This window comes from Sus scrofa, chromosome 4 (assembly GCF_000003025.6).
Source record: "Sus scrofa isolate TJ Tabasco breed Duroc chromosome 4, Sscrofa11.1, whole genome shotgun sequence".
NCBI lineage: Eukaryota > Metazoa > Chordata > Mammalia > Artiodactyla > Suidae > Sus > Sus scrofa.
The window spans coordinates 125,194,634-125,218,835 of record NC_010446.5 but is presented as its reverse complement, the minus strand read 5'-3'; the positions used below and the strand labels follow the sequence as shown (position 1 = coordinate 125,218,835).

The window sequence follows — 24,202 nt, the reverse complement described above, 5'->3', positions numbered from 1 at the left end:
ACAGATCCCTGGGAAAAGATGTGGCTGATGAGAAAGAACAGGCTGGTGTGACTGAATCATCGATTCAGACAGGCCAGGTCGTGGTGCAGCAGAAACAAACCGACTAGGAACCATGAGGACTCGGGTTCGATCCCTGGCCTCGCTCGGTGGGTTAAGGATCGGCGTTGTGGTGAGCTGCGGTGTAGGTCACAGATGCAGCTCGGATCCTGAGGGGCTGTGGTGTAGGCCAGCAGCTATAGCTCTGATTCGACCCCTAGGCTGGAACTTCCACATGCCACAGATGCGGCCCTAAAAAAAAAAAAAAAAAGAAAAAAAAAAAAGGCAAACAGGCCACGTCACACGAAATGACTTGTGCACTCAATTAGAAGGAGAGATTGACAGAAGTTTAGTTGAGGCTACCTCAGTAAATATAATAAAAGACTTTTTTCTTTCTTTTGTTTTTGTTTTTGCTTTTTTAGGGCCGCAGCTTTGGCATATGGAGGTTCTCAGGCTAGGGTTCAAATTGGAGCCACAGCTGACGGCCTACACCACAGCCACAACAACAGCAACATGTGATCTGAGCCACATCAGCCACCTTCACCACAGCTCACGGCAATGCCAGATCCTTAACCCACCGAGTAAGGCCAGGGATCAAACCCGAAACCTCATGGTTTCTAGTCGGATTCTGCACCACAATGGGAACTCCTTTCTTCTTTCAAAAATGGAAAATATTCAAAAGTGAATTTATCGAACTTTTCAGACTAATGTGGGCATTTTTTAAAGAATTCCATTCTTTTTTTTTTTTTTTTCAATTTAACTCTGAGTCAGTGTGTGCCCTGCAGTCTTTTATGCTTAGCAGAAGCAAAATAAACCATGAAATACTCAAGCTACATCCTAAAGGTAAATCAAGATTTACAATGTCTTTTAAAATAGGTAGTGTCGACAAGATAATAGTCCTAAGACAAGGTGATTTTTTTTGGCTTTGTTAATTTCTTTTAAGTATACTTTTCAATGAGAGAGTTGCATGATTATACTGAATTTCAGGAAGACTGGAGGATTTTTCTAAATTCTGTCAAATGTAGAGCTTCTAATAAATCAAAATATGATTTAAAAACAAAAGAGTCGGGAGTTCCCGTCATGGCGCAGCAGAAACTAATCAGACTAGGTCACAGACTCGGCTAGGATCTGGCGTTGCTGTGGCTGTGGTATAGGCCGGCCGCTGTAGCTCCGATTCGACCCCTAGCCTGGGAACCTCCATATGCTGCAGGTGCAGCCCTAAAAAGACAAAAGACCAAAAAAAAAGAGCTGATGCAAACGTTATTACACGGTCAGGTTCTAAAAACACTATTTTGAGGGGCTAACCCTCTTTTTAAAAATTTTTTTAAAACCAGAACATTTATTGCATGTCTTTGCTGACACCCTTACGATGAAGCAGATGCCACAACAGCTGCCATCGTGGGTTTAGGTGCTGTTCCTTCCCAGAATCTATGCCTGAATCTGCCACATACAATTTTTAGGTGCCGCATTTGACCAGCCCTAGAGGTATTTCACCTTTGAGCTTTCGCACCCCAGTTGTACTCTGTCTTTCACTTGGCAGGGTAGCCACATTTGCCACAGGTCAGCTTCTGGAGACGGTAGGCCTTAGAGCCACAGCTGTGGCACAAAGCTGCTCTTACTCTGATGCTTTCCAAACGATGAGGTTCCCTTGGTCCGCTCACCTCCGCCAGGGAGACCAAAGAGCCATAACGCTCCTTAAGGAGGACAACGGCTGCTCTCGGTTATACAGCAAATCATTCGCCTGAGGCCACGTCTCAGGCCTTTCAATGAACTCATTTGATGCCTGGGAGTTCTTTCAGGCCAACGGGCAATGTGCTGAATGGGCACTGCTAGGCGCACAGGCCGATCTGGATCCCAGGTGAGACGTTATAAAGTTCTCTCATGTCCCGCCCCCACCCGCATTTCTTCCCGCACTTTTTTTTTCTCAAGTCCTTCACTGGCTGTTCCAGAAGCAAAGCAATAGGTAAAGGCGTAAAATAAATTAGAAACCAGGGGACTTGGTTAAGCCGTGCGGATAAAAATCTGAAAGAAGCAAGAGGATAAAACACAAAATGAAATCTGTCTATAATAAAATCTTTGGTGTTGCTGTCATGGCTCCGAGGTAATGAACCCAACTAGTGTCCATGAGGACTTGGGTTCGATTCCTGGCCTCGCGCAATGGATTAAGGATCTGGCGTTGCAGTGAGCTGTGGTGTAGCTCACAGATCCTGCATTGCTGTGGCTGTGGTATAGGCCGGCCAGCTGTAGCTCTGATTCGACCCCTAGCCTGGGAACTTGCATATGCCACAGGTGTGGCCCTAAAAAGACAAAATAAATAAATAAATAAATAAAATCATCGACCCCTAGTGATACAGGAGATTTTGGATATATTCTACTCCAAATATTTATTCTAGAGGCCACTGAAGCCCAGAGCAGTGATGGTGTGCCCTAGTGCTGGTTATGGCATCACTGGGACTAAAACCCAAATATCCATTCTAGGGATCCAGCCTCTACCTATCCTGCCCGTGGAACTATCCATGTCTCTCCTTATAGAACCAATTCTCTGTTACTGGAAAAGAAGGGTTCCCTGGATCTTCAGATTTTTAACCCCTGGATAAGAACACACAAACATAAGGAATGCCAAAAACGGCTTCTCCTCCGCCAAAACGACCTGACCCTAGACTAACGAATCCCACCGCCGTGCTCTCCTCCTTGCTCACTTGCTCAACTCCAGCCACATCCACTAAGCTGCTTCCAAGCTTCAGGTCATGACACAAGCAGGTCCTTTATCTGGCCTATTCTTCCCCTGGATCTGTGCGTGGCTCACTCCTTTTCATCATTCGTGCCTCTGAGCAAGTGCACCTTCTCCAGGGAGCCTTTCTCACCTCCCCAACCACCACCCCTTCAAGTGCTACTTGAATACCCAGATACCTCGTGTTCAAAACCATGGAAGCACCGCAAAGGCTGAAACGCTGCCTTCTTAGCACTGCATCTGCGGTCCGAGAACAGTGCCTGCACGTGGTAAACACTCGCACACTTTTAGAATAAAGAAGTGAAGGAATGTACTGAAGACCAAGGAAAGATGAACCCACACGTGGAGTGACTCCCCATCCTGGTGTTGGGATATCCTTCCATTTACGTTTTTATAAAGTTGAAAGGACAAGAAGGCAGCTGTAGGAGAGAAAGCTACCAGAAGGATTTTTGGCTTCTATCTAAGGCACATCTCCTAAAGCATTTCTGATAAAAGGTCATTGCCAAGAAAACTAAAATAGCCAACTTTCAGCTTACTCGAGATGTGCAAGAATTCAAGATCAAGTCATAATATATCTCAAAGTTCACCTGACTCTGCCAGCAGGAGCCCTGAAGTGCTGGATTTTTAGGCATGTGAATGATACATTGTTTTACTGAAATATTTTCCGAGATTCCTTTCCAAATTCAACTCCGTAGTCTTTTTTTTCCCCTAAAGGGCAAAACACCAACCTGTTTCCAAGCTATTTGGTAATATTTTGGCACAGATAAGCCAGTAAAGAGAGCTGTTTGCATAGCACAGAGCCATCGCAACAGGGTGCCCCAACCTGCCCCTTTCTTAACCTATAGATGACAACCCAACTATTCACCTGCAATTCTCAGCAGATGGCTATTTGAGTGCAGCTCAAAGACTTACCTCCAGGATTAAAGTTAACAGATAACATTGGGAGCAAGACTTAAGCCCCCCGTTCAGGAGAGCAGGGCAGCTGAGGTCATCTAAATAGGAGGAGGAACACGGAGAACTGGCTAGGCATGCTCTTTGCTACCTTCGGCAAATTCTCAAGGGGCATCAGGACTGCCAAGCGACAGGTGCTTAATAAATACTGATTTAATGACTGAGCAAATGTCTCAACCTTGGGAACGCCCACCTTGTCCCCATCTATAGCAGATGTGTGCTGCAGGTTCAAGCCTGGGCTCTGCCAATTGCTCCACCAGCTCATGACCTTGGGCAGAGACCTTTCTCAGCCTCAATTGCTTTGTCTGTAAACCACCGCTAACAACACCCTTGCAGGGGGTGCTGATAAGACTGATCAGGATGCGGGTTTTCTTAATCCTCTGAAGAAACCATTTACAATGTTTGACTCTGGCTGCATCAGTGCCTACAGGTCCCTGGATTTTGAAGCAGGAGGACAAACTGAATAGGCTGCACACAGGACCCTTAGCTTCCTAACAAAAACACAAGTAGCTTTTCTGCCATTTCTGAGCTTTCCCCTCAACCTCTGGGACTTGGGTCTCATCAAAGACCAGGCCTGAAAGACAGACCACCAGCAGCACCAACACGGTCACCTTCACCAGTTACTCCCGTTGAGGCAAGGCTAAGCCGTGCTTAAGTCCCACTCTCCAAATTTCGTTGTAAATGGGGCGTGGGAGGAGGGGGCAGGGCTTTGGGGGGGTTATTTTTTTATTACTCAATGAGTTTATTACATTTATAGTTGTACAATGATTAGACTCCAACCAAGACCAGTCCTGAGAAACCACGTTTATTCCACACCTAACCCCAACACCACATCTGCTCGGAGGAGACCCCAAATTTCTGGACAGAAACTCCATCACCTACTTTTGGTCCTGGAGTATGCCTTCCAGAGAAACAGGGACACAGGACGTGCTAAAGCCATGAACTCCTTCCAAAACAGCTGAAGTCACTGGATGAGGTAAAGCTAGACGTTTCTCCCAGTCTGTGGCTGAGACATTTGGGGACATTTATCTCTAGAGGTCTCCCCACACGGCCCCTTCCAGCGTTAAAGGCTGTACCAGTTCGTCTGGCTTTGAAGCCCTGCATCCGTACAGCTGGGCACCCATCCTCCCGCCGTAAACACCACCAGGCGAGGCCACCAGACACAGGCTTCCACAGCCGCCAGGGCACTCGGTGTCCTAACGTATTTCAGACGCCTCACCTCGGCCGTTTTATTTACCAGCCTCCTCCCCTCGTCTTGGAAAATTTTGCTTCCTGCCCTCAGCCAAACCACATCCCGATTTCAAACCTCTCCAAATTCTCACCTCCCAAGAGCGTTGCCAGGCCAAGCACACCTGGCTCCAATTACTGCAGCAACACGCCTCCCGAGCCCCAGAACCTTCTAGCAGGCCTGACTCCTCAGCGCTTGTGTGTTTATCTCGGCCCAGCTGCACTTGATTAAATCAAGTTGGTTACGTTTCTATCCTGTGTGTTTAGGGCAATAACGTGTTTCCAGGTCTGTCCTCTCGGTTCGCAGGTGGTGGTCTCTGCCCGCGTCTGCATCTCAGGGCGGCTGCTCTGCGGGCTGCAGCCCTCGTCACTCCCACAATGCTTTGCGGGCAGTTCGCGGAGGATGCTGACCCGCGGTCCAGCGGCCTGGTTCTAATTACGGGGGGAGGGGACTTCGCTGGAGCAAACTGGAATGATTAGTTCCTCTAATCTTCTGTATTTCAATAAATAAGAGAGGGAGAGGAAGAAAGATTCGCTGTGTGTACTCTGTCCTGAGGAAACAGTGAGCTGTTTGGAAAATCATGAAAGTTCTACTGTGCAAGGCCGGAGGATCTAAGCCCTCGAGAACTCCAAGTTCCACCCTCCAAAGCATTTTCCCAAGTATCTGGAGGCCAGATTTGCCCCCTGCTCTGTAAATCCTACTTAATCCAGGTTTAAAAAAATAATTTAAAGAACAGCAATAAGACATCAGATTTTGTTCGTTTACATTTCAGCTATTAGGTGGTTCCTAACCCACTGGAGGCTGAGCGTGTCTTTAAGGGTATTTTCTAGTTTAACAATTCCAGAAACACTTTCATTCTGCTTTTCAATCGGTATTTTTTACGAAATGCAAGTTATGCTGTTTTTCATTTTGGAGGCCTGGACTAACTATATTTTTAAAATATGCCTTTAACTCTCAATGTAGATGCAGGGAAAAAAAAAAAAAAAAAAAAAAAAAAAAAGAACACTGAAGGAAACACTAGATTTCAATCTTCCCAACCTCTTCACAGTGACAAACGAAGGCACTGAGACTCACATGGGTCTACAGGTAAGATTATTTTATAACTGAACCATACATAGCAATAGCAATAACTGGATTTTCCGGGAAATATAATTAATATAAGAAATTCCCAAAGAAAAAAATGTCTAACTCTGTTCATTTAATAAAGCTAAACTGTTATGATCAAGGTATTCACGTGTCCATTCAAACCTTTATTTCACCTATAGTTACTGAATGCTTACTACATGCTGGGTATGTTCTAATTACCGGAGATAGTGCACAAAATATATCTCATGGATATTTTAATGGAAGGGACAGACAATAAATACATTTTAATATAAATATTAGGAAAAAATATAAATATTGGGTGGTGATAGGAGTTATTTTTAAAAAGTAAAACAGGGTTTGGAGGCAGTGGGGGCCAGGGGTAGGGTTATTTTAGATGGGCTGGTCTGTGAAGGCCTTGATATAGAGGGGATGGCTGGGCAGGGCCTGGAGGAGGGCAGGGAACCAGTCCTCTGAATAACCAAGAAGTGTTCCGGGCAGAGGATGGGAAGCAGGAACACGCCCTGAGCCTCTGAGGGACATCTGAGCCAACCACCGCGACGTGGTCAAAATGGTGAGAGCAGTGGGAGACGGGTGACAGTTACACTGGGGATTGGGCATTCTATTCTAAAGGCAATGGGAAGCCCCCACGGGAAGCTGAACTGGTGAATTTTGCGGCTGGACTTGAGTTTTTAAAGGACCATTCAGGCCGCATGTGGAGAATAGGTCCTATCAGCGAACAATGACCGCAGCTTCCTTTTACTGCGTACTTTTATATTCCAACCGCTGTTCTAAGCCTTGACACATTTTAACTGTGTCATTGTTGGGCTCCTTACAAGGTAGATGCTTATTATTATCCTCACAGGAGGAAAATTAAAAAGCCCGGTTCCATCATAAAGATGGAACCAGGCTTCCAGCACAGGCACCCTAGCTCCAGATCCTGTGCTCTTAAGGGACCTGGGTTAGGGGTCCCCTGTGCCTCGGAGTAAAGACCTGGCTCAAACCAGCGATGGTGGTGGGGGAGACTGGAGGGGGATCAAAGCTGGGCAGATTCTGAATATATTTTTACGGTAGAATAAACAGGATTGGGTGTGCCATCTGAGAAAACAGGAAGTCCTGGATAATGTCAAGGATTTTGGCCTTCGCAACTGGGTGATGGTGCCCTTTACAGAGATGGAGAACAGAAGAGTGGACAAAATGGGGACAGGAGGGCTGCCTGGAACTCCAGACCATCTTCCGAGCTAAGCTGAGACAGGGTTTATTTGAATTCCTGTGGCTGCTGTAACAAATCACTAGAAACATGGTGGCTTAAAACAACAGAAAACTATTCTCCCATAGTTCTGAGGCCAGATGTCCAAATCAGTGTTACTGAGCCCAAATCAAGGCATCAGCAGAGACACCAGCATCTCCAGAGGCTCTGGGCGAGGACCCATCCCTCGCCTCTCCCAGCTTCTCATAGCTGTGGCTCCAGGGCCCATCCTTCCCGTCCCTGCCTCCACGGCCACGTGGGCTTCTCCTCTTTGTCTACATCAAATCTTGGGCTCATAAGGACCCATGTGGTTGCATTCAGAGGCCACCCGGATAATCCAGGGGACTCTTCTCACCTCCAATTCCTTCAATTAACCACATCTGCAAAAACTTCTTCTATAGAATATTCCCATGGTAACATTCACAGATTTTAGGGATTAGGGTGTGGGCATGTCTTTGAGAGCCATTATTTAGCCTAGTCAGGAATATATGACAATAAGAATAATAAAATTCACGGGTGTGGACAAAGAATTGGCAACATTTATTCCTTTTCCACGTGAGAATTTGATCTTGTGTTAACGCTCTTATCTCTCTATGCCCTAATTTAAAACAATACGTCAACTATAATAAAAGACAATTTGTTTATAAGAAAAAGTACTCCTGATTGGTAAATTGTATAGGCATTAGAAAAATTAAAAATATCTGACAGGAAGAGAGATTTAGGGGCTTCTCTGAGGGCAGAGACTCTTGTAAACCGGGCATGTCCTTCTGGGCACCATGGAAACTATTCCTATAGAGATGCTTTTTAGCTCCTGGAAGGTATGAAGCATCCAAAACAGAGACAGACAGACAGAGAGACACAGACACAGACACAGACACACACACACACACACACACACACACACCATGCAGATCTAGCATTTGAGCGTCCATTGGAGAGACAGACAGAGAGACACAGACACAGACACACACACACACACACACACACACACACACACACACACACACACACACCATGCAGATCTAGCATTTGAGCGTCCATTGGAGAGACAGACAGAGAGACACAGACACAGACACACACACAGACACACACACACACACACACACACACCATGCAGATCTAGCATTTGAGCGTCCATTGGAGAGTTCCAGATAACAGTATGAACTGATGTATAGACAGCCACAGGCACCCAAACATGAGGAAGACCAGGCTACCCTGCCCTACATCCGTTGTCTTTTTTGGCCACCCCTCGGCATATGGAGTTTCCTGTCTCCAGGCCAGGGATCAGATCCTAGCAGCCGTCACAACCTATGCTGCAGCTTCAGCAACGCCGCATCCTTAAACCCACTGTGCTGGCTGGGGATCGAACCTGTGTTTGCTGGCGCTGCAGAGACGCCATCGACCTCCTTCTGCCACGGTGGGAACTCCCCGCATCCTTTAGTGGACGGAAACCACCTGTGGCCTGTGACCATCTCTTGGGTCTGAATGTTTGTTTGAATCCAAGAAGACCCGCTGGTGTTTGCTGCCACATGTAATACAGATACCATTTCAGTTTAATTATCTCCATTTCCTCCCCCACCAAACCCTTTACCACAGGAAGCAGCAGGGGGAGGGAGAGAGGCACCTGTCCCAGCTAGTCCCCCGCTGGTGGGCTCGCTCATAAGCAGGGAAATGGCTTAGAAGGGGCAAAGAGAAGAGAAAACCTGGAAAACACAAATTAATAAAGTCACAAAGACAGAGCTGGCCACTTCCCCAGGGAGAAGAAAAGCCTTCAATGACTATGTCATGCTTCCTGCACATTTTGCTTTCAGGAGGCCTATTCTGCAGGATTAAATGCAAAAGTCCCAACCCACATCTCCGCTGGAAATGTGCAAGTGGGCTCATTACTCGGAGCCAAGATAAAGGATAAACCTTTATGAGTACCGTAAGCATGAGTCATAAAAAATAGGAAACACATGTAGGACATATACACAGTAATGGTACCAGGCCAGGGAAAGTGTTTAGGAAACGCACATGGGAACACATGGGGAAAGAGGAGGAAACACCCCCCCCCCCCCGCCCCGCACGCGGCTCCAAAAACATCAGAAAAACTCGCCGCAAGTCAGGGGGTCCTTACTACTCGGGTCTCTTATAAACATAGGTCATTTCCCTATTTGGAAATGGGCTTTTTACAAAATGCAACAAGGAGGCGAACTGAATCAAGAAAAAGTAACTTGGAGTCGGCTTTGAAAGATTTTATGATTTGGGAAATTGGAACAGCTTCCAACTAAAACACTGGGAATTAGATATTAACAGCATTAAATCTGAACAAAAAAGATCTTTTCAGGGGAATGCGTGTTCGCCACGGTACTATGACCGTTTCATTTAGATTCTCACTATCTGAATCTATTAAGAAGGGAAAAGAGTGGAATCTTCAACCCCTATGAAAGCAGGAAGCAAAAACAAATGGCAACACCGACACTGACGACATACAAAGAGCCATCAGGGGCCAGCAGCGGAGCCTCTAAAGGCCTCTCGGCTCAGCAGAAAGAACCGACACTGGGGAAGAGGCAGAACCCTTGGGTCCACAGCACCCGATGACACTGTGGGGTGCCCAGCGTATAGGGGAGGGAAATTGCACCCCCAAAGTCCTCAGGGGCAGACGACAGAGGCTGACTCATCCCCAAAATGCAGCTCTCCAGTCGCCTCTGATTTTGGAAGCCCCCCACATTTGAGACATAGTGTGTCAAGCAAAGAAGACGTGTCTCCCAGCAAAGCAGGTATAGTCCCCATCCAGACAGACTTGGGCTTCTCCCTTTATCTTCAGAGGCTCCTGAGTCCCGAGGACAATCCTGCCTGCACATCTATCTACTCGAGGTTGAGAGGAGGAGGAGAGAAACTGCAAGGTATTCGTTTAACTTCATTAAGTTTTAAATTTACCTAAGACTTCGGGAAAAAGCAATGCCTTCAGGAGGAGAAACCTCACAGAACCTCCACCTCTCGACACATCCACCTGTTAGCCACTGATGCGACAGGAGCGTGGCTGGAGCGGAGACGCGCCGCCTCCTTTTCCCCTGCCCCTCCTCTCTCCGTCCTTTCAGCAGCTGCCACATCTCCCTGTCCCCTCTCCCAAGGCACCTGCAGACATGCCCACAGCCCTAAGGGCGAGGCCACACTGGTGGGGGGCTCACCTCTTAAGATCCCAAGGCTGGCTGCCCTTTAAATCCGTGCACAGGTATTGAGAGCCGACCTGCAGCATGCCCAGCGGCGGGCACGTGAAGGCTGCGGCCACCGCACCAACTGGTGGGAGCACATTCAACAAGAATCACGTGAGTGTACACCTGTGTCAACAAGCAGAAATTAAACCTCAATGTACCCAAGGGAGTATTTGGGCTCCAGGCAAGAACAGGGCTCTAAGCGTGATCCCGGCTCCTCCAGCCGTTCTCCTTGGCTCACGGGGGGCCCCCCTGGTGACATTTAATCCAATCCATCTTCAGAAGAAGCCAAATCATACCTGCCATGTGCCTCTCCTCCACCACAGAATGTTCAAATTCTAGATTCAGTCAAAGGACTCCTTCGTTCAGGTGGAAAATGCCATGAATAGAAAGTACTGTCCTAGGGTGCCTTGGATGAGAATCCAGATAATTCCAAATGACTGTGGGCAAAAAACCACAGCCCGGAGTTCAATGTACAGCTGTTTCACCTTAGTTTTAGTTTAGCTTTCTTTTCTTCTTTCTTTTACTTTTTTTTTTCTTCATCTTTTTGGGGCCCCACCTGTGGCATATGAAGTTCCCAGGCTAGGGGTGGAATCAGAGCTGCAGCTGCCAGCCTACACCACAGACACAGCCGCAGGGGATCCGAGCTCACCGCAACGTGGGATCCTTAACCCACTGAGCCAGGCCAGGGATCAAACCCGCATCCTCAGGGATGCTACTTGGGTTTTTAACGCACTGAGCCACAACGGGAACTCTGTTTTGAAATTTTAAGTCAGGACGGCCCTCCTGGGAGCAAAATCCCACCAGGATACTAGAAAAACGGTGCTAAGCTTATAAAAGACAATTGGTTTTTAAAAAATGAATCTTGCTCTGAGGAGTCTGAAAGGGCCATCCAGCATCTGGACGTTGACATTTTAGCATTTCAGACAAGGCCAAGGAGCTTCAGGGACAGGACTGTTTTAATTAGCCGGCCGTCTCGCTGAGGGGCCCTAGCAGCCTGGAGAGAAGGCACAGCACACACAAGTACAATGGCAGCCAGAGCAGCAGCCCTTCCAACAGTCACAGCCCTGTGTCTTTAAGACCAGACCCTCATAAATGGATTGCTTCTGCTGGACACCATGCTCTAAATAAACAGACTCTTCTGGCCGACACACAACTTCCTGTAGGGTTCTGGTGGGTAAAGCTTAAAAAGGCTGCCAAATCCAATGACCAGCAACTTTTGAGCTGACTTAGAAAACAAGCTACAAAGACTTGAGTCCAGAGTAAACAAAGGAAAAAGCCACATGAAACAGGGAACAAATTACTATCCAGGCAGGGATATTTTAAGGGCTCGCTGAGCAAAAAAGAAACACACAATTTTTAAAAATCGCGTTATTAAGTAGTTAACGATACACGGTCCAGCAAATGTCCTCTTTCAATTGGAGGCATCAAGGGTAATTAATTCCAGTGATATTAAGAATTGGCTGGGAATCACCCCCTCCAGCAGGAGGACAGATCATTCGCAGTGGCCCAACTGCAAACCCGGCTCAGATCAAATGAGCTGCCCAGGGGAGCAGCATGGAGTCAAAAACCATTTATAGCTCTTGCCCCGCGGAGGGCAAGGCTAACTAGTATACCAGCAGAGGACTCAAATCCTTCCGAGTAAAAGAAAATGCAACAAAGACGGAGAAACGGGCTGGGGAGAGACGGAAACAGATCTGAGGAAGGTAGATGCAGTGAGTAGCATGAGTCTTCAGTAGGAAAATCACTCAACACACTGATACAAAGTGGAGGGTACCTGCTCGGCCTCAGCACTTCGGAGGGGCCTGGAACACAATGTCAAGTCCACTGATGCAATGAAATCAAATCAAAGTACACTGTGGAAACGGGGAGTAATTTACGAAGACCTACAGTGACACTTTGTTTTTTCCTTTTTTTGGTCACACCCGTGGCACGTGGACGTCCCCAGGCCAGGGATCAAACCTGCACCGCAGCAGCGACCCGAGCCACTGCATGATGATGCCGGATCCGTGATGCGCTGAGCCACATGGGGACTCCTTGAAGGTGACACTTTATTTTATTTTATTTGCTTTTTAGGGCCGCACCCGCGGCATGTGGAGGTTCCCAGGCTAGGGGTCCAATCGGAGCTACACCACAGTCACAGCAACACGGGATCCCAGCTGCATCTGCTACAGCTCACGGCAACGCCGGATCCTTAACCCACTGAGCGAGGCCAGGAATTGAACCCGAAACATCTTGGTTCCTAGTTGGGTTTGTTAACCACTGAGCCACGATGGGAACTCCTAAGACGACACTTTAAATAACCCCCTCAGCATCATGCAAAAGCCCAGTATCAAAATGCAAAAGGGTCCAGCGTGGTTCCTGCCCTCACGAAGCCCACGCATCAGCTGAGCATGCAAACTAACCCCCGTGATTCGAGAGCACATACCACGAGAAACCATATACTCTCGGACCCGGCGGAAGTGCAGATTGTGGTGGGGGAGGCAGGGGACTCAGAGCAACGTTTAGACAAGAGGGAGATGGAGGAGGACAAAGCAGTCAGGAGAGGGATCGCCAGAGCGTTCAGACTCACGCGTGGGCTTCTACCGCGGCCGGATGGACAGAGTTAAGAAAGCGGTTCAGGCGGCATCAAGAAAAAGCTGTGGGCAATGGTTCCACTGAAAGGTCAGGGCCAAGGCTGCGGAATCTGCACGCAAGCGTTTCCCCAGGATTCAGAGGCAGGGGTCACATACCACACACACTTGGAGAAACACTTGATGCATAGGATTAAGTCCAGATCCTGACTCGTGCAGCCTTTCCAGCCTCATCTCCCCTGCAGACCCCAGCCCTCCCACCACGGTCCCCGTCGCCGTCCCCATCTTCTACGCCAGGGCTGGGCAAGCTTTATCTGCCAATGGCCAGACTGTAAATATTTGGGCTCTGTTAGTCTTCGTACCCTATTCAACTCTTCCACTGTCCTGAGGAAGCAACTACAGACGACAGATAAACAAACGGACATGGCTAGGTGCCCATAAAATGGTATTTATTCCCCCCCTCCGAAAAACAACTTTACTTACAAAAACGGGCATCAGACTGATGAATGGATAAGCAAGATATGCTCTCGCCATCCAAAAGAATACTATTCAGCAATAACACAGGATGAAATAATTAACACATGTGACAGCACGGATGAACCCTCAAATGCATTATGCTGAGAGAAGCCAGGCTTAGAAGTCACCCATATTGCACAGTTCCACTTTCTTAAAATGTCCAGAATTTCAAATCTATAAAGAAAGTAGATTAGTGGTGGCCTCGGGCAGGCGTGGGAACCTGGGGAATGGGGAGTGCTTGCTACGGGGCTGATGTGGGGTGCTAAAAATGTTCTAAAATTAGATTGTGGTGGGGGTCACACAACTCTATAAACACACTGAAAACCATTGGCTTGCATGCGGTAAACAGGTGAACTTTAGGGTACGGAAATGACATACCTACGAAAATAAGCACCAGGCAGGAGTGGCCCACGGTTTGCCACTCCCTGGTGTGTACCCCAGCCACACTGTGGACAAGGAAGGATCTGCCTCTGCACACGGTCCCGCCCTTCCCTTCGTGTCGCCTGGAGCCTCCCTGCGCTTCCACTTGACCTTCAAGCCTTTCGCCCGATGCTCTCTTCTCAGCCCCCCTCCCTCACCTGCAGGTGGAATCGCCACTCCCTCTGTTGGGCGCCTGCAAATTACTGTTAATTTTATAACAAATAATGGTCCTATTATTTGTCACACTGCATTAACTTTATTCTCCCTCAATAGCCCATGATGCGCAGGATGTGAAGATGAGGAGGGAGCCCCAGCGCGCCCGCCGAGGACACAGTAGGTCTCAGGGCGTAACTCACTGAACGCGTCTGTAGGGGAGGGCCCCAAGCAATCAATTACAGGAGAGTTCTTTCGAGAAAGGCAGGTCTATGAAGCCGTCCACAGGCCGGACAGAAAGAGCCAGGGCCTCGTGGTGAAGGCACCTGTCCCAGGAGACCAGTAAAGGGGCTGCAGGTGAGAGGAAAGGAGCACAGACACGGGGGAGATTTCAGAGGAGCAGGAAGAAAAGCGGTGGCTGAGCAAACACAGGCTTCGAGTGAATGGCCAAGTCCAAGATGCTTCCGAAGTCCCGAGACGGATGGTAGCAGAGCCACTGATGGGACAGGGGGTAGGCTGGACACCCCAGCATGGGGAGAAGACAGGCTTAGGAAGGCTGCACAGAGATGAGAAGAAGAGCTAGTGTGTGAAGGTGCCCCGTGTGCCTGGCATACACGCCAGCCCTACGGCCCCAGAGCCTTCTCTCAGCCCTAGTAACCCTCCAAAAAGACACTCTTAGCCTCTCCACCTACAGACAGGAGCCTGGGGCGCAGAGAATGAAGTGACTCGCCCAGAGCCGCAGGCTTGGGAGGTGACAGCGCTGAGCTCAGCCCTCTGCCCGAGGCTGGCAGCCACCCCCTCCCCCCCAGAGCACAGCATGGGCACCTGAGGGAGGACGAGAGAGGCAGGGGGCCCTGGAGCCCCGACTGGAACTCTACACAGGAAGCCTGGGGAAAGTCTGGGGAGGCGCTGCCATGAGGACTGCACTGTCTCGAGGGCACCTCCCCAGCCCCAGCATCCCACGAGTTGGTCAAAAGGGCATCCCCAGAGACAAGGAGAGAGAGGGCAGGCTGCAGAGAGGAAAGAAGGCAAAGGCGGGACGCACAGACGCGCCATCTAAGTTGTGGGCAAGAAGAGGGAAGGAAGATGCAGCAGAGAGGGCCAAGTTCATGCACGGCCTCTTCACTGCAGTGGGGGGGGAAATAATTACACATGCGTCTAATTTTCAGGGAGGTAGTTGGAAAACGCAGTGCGGGTAATGCTGGAAAGTAGTATCAGAAATACATCTGCAGCATCTGAATTTTGGTTTGGTTTGGTGTTTGGCAGCACCCATGGCCCACAGAAGTTCCTGGGCCTGGGATCGGATCCAAACTGAAGCAGCAACCTGAGCTGCAGCTGCAGCAACGTAGGATCCTTAGCCCACTGCACCACAGCGGGAACTCCAGAATCTGAGAATTTAAATCAAAGGTACTAGCAGTAAATTGCCATTCTCCAACAAAATGTCAGGATAACAAATAAGCAATGGAAACAAGGAAATACAAGTTGGCTACCTCGATATTCTGCAACACAAAACAAACTGGGCGTGTGCCCAATCCGCACGTCTGGGGCTCCGATTTGCAGACCTGCTCCTTACTTTGGTCAACTGCTTTTCTATTTATTTTATTTTTGTTTTATTTTTGCGCTGCAGGGCTGCCCCTGTGGCATATGGAGGTTCCCAGGCTAGGGGCTGAATCGGAGCTGTAGCCACTGGCCTACACCAGAGCCACAGCAATGCAGGATCCAAGCCGCGTCTGTGACCTACACCACAGCTCACGGCAACACCAGATCCTTAACCCACCGGGCGAGGCCAGGGATGGAGCCTACATCCTCATGGGCCACAACGGAACTCCCTCGACTGCTTTTTAAAATGGTCTCCAAAAAGTTCTGAGAGCAAAAAGTCACACTTTCGCATGTAGAGGGTGCTCCTATAGAAACACTGTCTAACAGCATTTTGGGGAAATTATACAATTTTTGAAAGAGAAGTCACCACGGCCACAGAAGATGGATGAGGAGGGCAAACCCCAACCTCTGTAAAGAGGTTTTTTTTTCCCACCACACCGGCTGGGAAATCTGCTGGGGGACACATTTTAGAGGGTGCTAAGGCTGTCTCTTCTCCAGCCTGGCAAAGAGGCAGTAACAGGAGAGGCCTTTCCAATCTGTCAGCTCCCAGCCAGCATTGCCTCAGGCTAAACAGGCAGAGTCCAAGCGGGCTGAATCCCCCTGCGGGCAGAGGGTTGTGCTTTCCTAGGGCAGTGTGACAGCAGCTGGCCGTCCCTGTGATGGATGGCAGGGTTTGAGCCAAGGGGCCAGACAGTGTTGGTAGGAACATTGTAACTTCTTGACTTCTCTCCCACCTCCCCATCTTTTTAGGGCCGCACCTGCAGCATCTGGAGGCTCCCAGGCTAGGCCTACACCACAGCCATAGCATCACAGGGTCTGAGCCGAGCTTTCGCCTACACCACAGCTCACAGCAACGCCGGATCCCTAACCCACAGAGCAAGGCCAGGAATCGAACCCGCAACCTCATGGATGCTAGTCAGATTCGTTTCCGCCGCGCCACTCTGGGAACTCCACTTCTTCACTTCTTATGTCCTAATGTGTTTGCTAAATCTTAATGTTGACTATTATCACTCTGCTTCTGCCTTCACTGTTTCTAAAGTTCCAAGACAGGGGTTTCTGGAGCGTTCTTATTCGAGAGTTAGCTGTAGCTGCAGCCTGGACCTCTTGACCCAATGTGTTAGGGACCATCCATGACTACTTCAACCTGGCCTGCACTGTCCTCTGTGGAAACAGCCACCAGAGGTCTGGCTGCCTCGTGGCCCCCAAGCCGGCTCCTCTGTCCAGTCCTGGCCTGGCACCTTTGTGCTGCCCAGGACAGTCTCATCATTTAAACCGTACTGAGCAGCTTCAAGCCAAAGGACACGTCTTTTTCTTTTTTTCTTTTTCTTTTTTTTTTTTTTTTGGTCTTCTTAGAGCCATACCTGCAGCAAATGGAGGTTGCCAGGCTAGGGGTCAAACTGGAGTTACAGCCGCCTGCCTGCACCACAGCCACAGGAGCATCAGATCCAAGCCACGTCTGCAACCTACACCACAGCTCACGGCAACGCTGGATCCTTAACACACTGAGCGAGACCAGGGATCGAACCTGCATCCTCATGGATACTAGTTGGGTTCATTCATGCTGAGCTACGACAAGTCGACAAGTCGGATTCAGCTGCCTTTCAAGTTAATGACATAATGGCCACAGCAATGCTCAAAGGCATGGAGGAAGGAGGAGGGGAGAGAGAAGAGGAGAGAGGCTGAGGGAGCACAAAGGAGAGAGAGGAGAAGGCACAGAGAGAGAAACGCCTTTTCAGAGACATGGGCCTGTGGTCCGCGCAACCTCCTGCTCAACCTGCTGTAGGCCTGTGACGAATGGGCCGGTTCAGAGGTAACCTTACCTGTGGGGCAGAGTGACTTCCAAAACAAGCGCCATTTAGACAGACCCCAGGCAGTGTTTACACCCGGAAGGTATTATTCAGTAACTGAATTTCCCTAATACACAGTGTCTGTGTGCGAGGGGTCTACTTTCACACTTGCTTGGCACCTGCCACCTGTAACATCTCTGAAACATAAAGAGCCTGGAGTTTGCTTGGGCGTTTGGCCAGCACATACACAGGACCAGCACTGGGGAGTCCCTGCTGAACAAGAGCAGAGGGGAAGGGCCCAGCTAAGAGAAGGAAGATGCGCCTGTGCTGGCGGGCATTGGCTATTTCTGCTCTCAGAAATAGGCGGGCTCGCCAAAAAAACCAGCCTCGAAATTTTGGATCGGTTCTTTTAGTGGGGATGAGCGAAGGTAAGACTCGCACCCATCGCCCACCCCCGCACCGTTCTGTGTGTATTTTAGTCACTGCGGGGAGTGGGGAGGGAGAGAGAAGCTGTCCGCCCAGTAATTTTGTGGCTATAGGATAAGTAGGTAAGTGGGTAGTTAGTAAGGATAGATAGATGGGTAAGAAGGTAGTCAGTAAGGATAAAAAGGTAAGTAGGTAGTTGGTAAGGATAAACAGATAGGTAGGTAGTTAGTAAGGATAGTTAGGTAAATAGGTAGCTGGTAAGGATAAACAGGTAGGTAGTTGTAAGGATAGTTAGGTAAGTAGGCACGTAGGAGGGATCTCAAAACCACTTACTCCCTAAAGGGCCAGATGGCTCAAAGCAAGCAAAAAAGATGTGGGCTCAGAAGGCAAAGTCCGCATCCAGAAGCTCCTGCATTTCACCCCCGGCAGGAAGAGCCCTGAACGTGTCTGCCTCCCTGATCACGCAGCTCAACAAGTTCGGTGACCAGCCGTGGATTACTAGAGAGGACAGGTGAGTTATCTTTGTGAAAAGCTGAAAGCCTTCTTTGGGGTCAGAACTGGCAGGGGGCGGGACGTGATCAAAACCCAGGCGGGAGGGGGCGTTTAGGGCGGGTTAAGACCCCCCGGAGCGCGAGGGCACCTGAGCTCAGCCCTGCCTTTATAATCCCTGACACTAGACGCCACCCTCTTCAACGCCCGCCCGAAAGGAGAAAAGAAAGAGACAATGCCACACACGAAACCCCCGACATACGGCCCCAAAGCCACAAGGAAGGGAATGAAAAGGAACGCTGAGCATCAGAAAGAGCGACACAAGCATGTGCAGGAAACCCGGACCTTCCGTGGGAGATGTGCTGGCTCAGGTAACAGGTAGAGTCAAGCGGGACAGGTTGGCAGGTTCCGTAGCACCAGGAGCAAGGTGGGAGCTCAAGGTGGAAGGGACGTGGACTCAAGTGTGGGAAAGGCTGGGACTGCAGAGTCCAGCAGCGCCGGCTCAGAGGCGGGCTCCACGCCCGGGGGCCACCGTACCACCTGCCTAAGGCTCCCTCCCAGTGAGGCTGACCTTGAGGATGGCCAGAGACCACGCAAGTGCCAGGCAGGTGGCCGGCCCGAGCAGGCACGTCGCCACCCCCACTATTGTGGCTGTTACTGTTATTCCAGGCGTCAGGCAGCTTTTAAGAGGCCAGCAGAACAGTGAGCCTTTGAGATGTGTTTACTTCCTTCTCTGTTTCCCAACTGTGGTCTCTCCTGCCCTCAAACAGAACTAAGAAAGGGACAAGCTTATGCCACAGTCCTCCAAGAAGGGACAAAGTAAAAGTGAGTTGCAGCCACATGTGTGATTAACCGCACATCCCAAATGGCCCTGCCCGCCAAGAAGCTTGGAGCCAAATTTCAAATTCCACATACCAACCCCATTAACCCGTACGGCTAACAAACGACACTTTTCTAACAACCTACATCTCCCTTTTGTCCTCGTTTTGCATTTCTGCTTACACTGTTGGAATGTCTATTGTTAGAAGCCCATCCCAAATCCTTTTTTTTTTTTTTGGAATGAAGCAGAGAATAAGTAAATACATAAAGAATGAAGGATTCTGAGCTTTCTGCCGGGTGAGGATCAAATTATTAAACCTGGCCCCCTTCCCATGGCAGTGGGTCCTCCCAGATGCTCACTGCACCTCTCCAGCCAATCGCTGGCACGCCCATAAACAGTCACTTCTTTAAGGTCAAAACAAATACATAAATTTAAACGCCCATATCTTTTATACACACACATGCTGCTAACTAAGGGCTTTTCCTAATAACCAAGCAGTTGCACGGCAAAGAGAAAAGCAGCATCTCCAACAACAAAAAAAGCAGGTCACAATAAAAATTAGAGGAGAGGACACAAAATTGTTGCCATTCCAGCAACTAAGGAAAGTATGTATCTGTTAACACGCCATCAGCGGTGTGTAACCCTTCTCAGGAATCGGGAAACACCCAGAGGGACCAGACTGGGGCAGGGTGGGGTGGGGGTCGAGGGAGAGGACAGGGAAGGAAGCGGGGGGCGGGGGGGACTTTGCCGTTAAAGGGCACCGGGGTGTTGGTTTTTAGAGAATGAAAACGATGACACCTGCTCCCTTATTCTAGACGACGAGGCTGAACTCTCAGGGCTATTTATCCTCTTCCGCCTTCCTCAGTCTTCTTCCCGTTTCCTGCTCACTTCCAGGGCTGTCGTTTCCCAAACCGATGGTCACCCATGAGAGGTGTGGGCTCGAATGGAAAATCCCCAATTACAAGTCTGTCCTGAGGAGAACCCAGCAGGCAGGTCAACGGCAAAACCACGCTTTGGCACCGAGGGTGTGGGGTCTGTTATTGCAGCAAGTATGTTTCTGATGCAAATTCCCTGATGGCCCAGCAAATTGTTTATCTAACTTAATCGTAACTGTTTCCCCAAAGTCGGTCAACCTGCGGCGTTATTCCTTCCAGGTGTAGGCTCTGTCACCTCCTCCCCACAGGAAAAGCTGCAGCCTCTCCTCTGCTGGGAGACTTAAGGCGCCTGGGGGGTAGGAATTCAGTGAGAAGGGGTGATTTATAAGAGATCTGAATGCTGATCTGCACCAATAACAAGCCGGGGGTGGGGTGGGGTGGGGGGGGTTGATTTAGTGATCCCCTCGCATGGAAGGAGGACCTTATGACAAACAACTGCCTCGGTCACAGGAGTCAAAGCAGTTATGGCCTGGAGCCAGCAGGGCATTCTTTTCTCATGTATAAACAACATTTATCATTTCATCTCGAAAAATATTTGCCCTTAATATTTGGTAGAGACGCACGCAAAGGCTGCCTCTGGTCCTCCCACTAATACCCCCCTAGAGCCAAGTGGTTGGGATGTTTTTTAGCACAGACCATACATAATAGCATCTCTACCCAAAGCAACTTATCCACTGAGAATATCAGCAAAAAAGAGTTGGGTGGGTTTAGGTTGGAGGAGGAAGCCATCTTCGTTTTCAAAAAAAAATAGATACAGTTAAGGTAAATTTTATGGGTAATTAGAATGAGGTTGAATCTCAACTTTACTGAGATCAAATTCACATGCCATCAAATTCACCCATTTCAAGTACAATTCAATGGTCTTTAGTATATTCACATTTACCACTGGTATTCCGTATATTCACATGCAATTGTGAAACCATCACCACAGTTTGTAATTTTAGAACCTTTCTGTTCCCTCCCCCCAAATAAAACTCTGTGCTTATGAACAGTCAGCTCCCATTTCTCTCTTTTTCCCCCAACAACCTCTGGTTTACTTTCTATCCCTCTAAATTTGCCTGTTCTGGACATTTCATACATATGGAGTCAGGCAGGATCTGTCTTCTGCGTCTGTCTTCTTTCACTCAGCATAACATTTTCAGGCTGCAGCCCGTCTGCGTGTTTCATTCCTTTTTGTTGCCGAATAACCTCCACCGGATGCCCAGGCTGCGTGGCTTCATCCACTCCTCAGCTGATGGACGTCCGAGTTGCTCCCTCTCTTCCGCTCCCACGAACATCCACGGACACGTTTTTGTGGGGACACGTTTTCCTTCCCCTTGGGTATGTACTTCGGGGTAGAATCCCGGGGTCGTCTAGTTCAGATGACTGTTCAGCGGGGTTGGCGTGGCTGCCCTACTGTGTCTCCGCAGTCACGGGGAGGAAGGTGAAGAGAGCTATCGTATTTCCCCATCCCCGGCTCACCGTCCACATGCCGACTCTGCTCCTTTCTCTCTTTGCCAGGGCCCTAGTGCTCCGAGAGCATCTTCACACTCCCGGGCGACCGAACGAGAGGAGCTCAGAGCCAGAGCGAAGTGCCAAAGACCACGTGTCCCATCTTGTTTGCAAACAAGACTGAAGTACAACCATCTAATTGCGTCAAGCCCCTCAACGAAGGAAAGAGGGCAATTTCCCTCAGGTGCCTGATCTCAGAAATATCTGCAAAGCACTAACCCCAAATCATATATCCGTACACAAATACTGAAGGGGGAGGCATATGCCCGGGTTTTTAACCACGTTTGAGGGATCATGCCTGACGTGCCCGCTTTCTTCACTTCCTCACTGAACACACCATGTCCTTGATCCCCACTAACCGTGGGCACCCTCGGTGCCACCCTGGCTATTTTGATCTGACACAGTGACTACCGATGGGGGAGAGTCCGGCTGTCATTCCTCTGCTTCCACAGAGTCTTAGGTGAATCTTTGCAGAATCAACACACACTCCGCACAATTTAACACATGGAATTTCTCCCGTGGCTGCCTCGGTAATAGCTTGGCTTTGCTTTTCTTTCTCAGCTCCTCTGAGAGAGCATATATAAAATGAATAATTATTGCTGCTCAAGAATCGCTGGAGTCAGCAATGCTTCATAGGAACTGCACTTCCTCCTTCCTCCCTTCCCTCCCACCACAAATTCTCCCCCCATCAGTTAAGAATTAAAGAGGCATTACTGGGCTAAAGAAATCCGACCTGAAATATGTGCTGCAGCAACACTGACAAGCGACCAAGAGTATTAACAATAATTTCCAGCATGGCTGGAAGAATGCGATGATCCGTCTTTGAAATGAGCCAACTCTGCACAAGATTAAAATCAGTTTCCTCGTCCTTCTGGACCCCGCGCCTCTCCTAGTCCCACCCCCTTCAAAACAAAGAGTGGTTGAGGCACAGCAACAAATGGTTCTGGAAATTAACGTTCTTGACCAGAACGAAACCCCAAGATAAATTCCACGCTCCGTTAGATTTTCTACATTCTCTGGGATCAGGGTTTTTTGTGGTTTCTCTCTCCCCAGAGGGATACTACCTGAGTGATAACATTTCTGACCCAGAAGCTTAAAAGCAGAAAGAGCGACAACTGTGTGTTATCGTAAAAAGAAGAGCTCATTAGCCACAACCCAGGTCATTTCTGAGCCACAAGAGAGAGGAGGCCACTTCTCTCTTAAGGTAATGACCTTGAGCAGGTGAGTTAGCTTTGTACCTGGCTGTCCCCTGGAACATGGGACAGTAACAGGACCTCAGGGAGCACGTTCTGGGTGCTTCAGACCGAGCCCAGGACAGAAGAAAGACCGAGGCTCTCTGAGCATCACCACCACCAAGGCCACCTCCATCTTCCAGAAGCTGCCTGGAGAGCAGACAGAGCTACCCGCCCCAGGGCATCTCCATGCAAATACAAGGTACCGCCATCCTTACTCCAGAGTCTGGCCCCTGACCCATCCTGCAGGAGCAATAGGCTCACGAGACAGAGCCAAGAAAGAAGAAAGACGGGGCACAGCAGGAGATGGGACAGACATTTGATAATAACAAAGAAATGGCACCTTATTTGTTTTTTCACCACCATGTTGAAAAAATGCAATTCTTAAAAACAACCCTTCCAATGGTGGGGTGGGGGTGGGGCAGGAGAGGTGAAAAGCTGAGAAACCTCTCCAGCGCGAAGCCCCAGAGTTGCCCAGCCCAGAGAGCGAGGCTTCTGGATGATCTGACATCCCTCTCTCTCTCGAGGGTACTTTTGTGTCCTCCTCCCCGTTTACGTTCATACGTGAGCATCCTCGCGACACCCAGAAGGGAAGAAAAGGACTCTTCATTCGGAAAAGGGACATTACAGATCCAGAGGGGCAGTGGGCAGAAAGCTGGCACCTGCGCCTACCTCGCTCTGCGGCTGCCCGGGCCCCTGGTCGGCGGCGCGGAGGTTCAGGACGTGCACCTCCTGTGGCCGCCCCATGGTGCCCCGGCTGGCACACCCCGACAGGACGGTGAAGCTCTCCATCAAGGCCTGGACCGGGTGGGAGGCATTGACAGGCGACAGCGCACACTGGACGCCAGGCTCTGGACCTGCCGAGGGAACCACAAACACGAAATTAATTGGACCACAATTGAATGCACTGTCCTGGGTGATGTGCCAACCCACCAGAGGCGCCGTTCCAGGTAAGCTGTTTCCGGAACTAAATGACAAAAGTGGGAGTCTATTCCTTAAAAACCCCCATCTCTTCAGTTCCTTTGGGATGATCGGGGCGTGTATCCGCTTGTTTAAATGCCTTCTTGAGACACACAGGTCACGAATGAATTCCTCTGGATGAAGGAAGCCTCCCATTGACACTGGTGTTCAATTTTTCCTTCTCAGAAGAAAGCCAGAGTTCAATGGAAGAAGTTATTCCCAAGCCCCCATAATATTATGCATAAGTAACATTCAATACCTAACACTGCACCCCAAAAAGCAGAATATGCACATCCTACCTTTTAAGAGCTTCCCCTTCTTAGGGAAAA

General features: G+C 49.3%; 1 protein-coding gene and 1 pseudogene across 4 annotated transcripts in view; both read right to left on the bottom strand.

The window, feature by feature from the left end:
- TGFBR3 (transforming growth factor, beta receptor III) overlaps window positions 1–24,202 on the bottom strand; it is a 200,850-nt gene that overhangs the window by 91,953 nt on the left and 84,695 nt on the right. For all 4 annotated transcript variants that reach the window (XM_021088719.1, XM_021088721.1, XM_021088720.1 and 1 more), the window contains 1 exon segment: window positions 23,586–23,770. In XM_021088719.1, the coding sequence (XP_020944378.1) occupies window positions 23,586–23,770 (185 nt within the window).
- On the bottom strand, window positions 605–1,919 carry LOC110260399 (annotated as a pseudogene).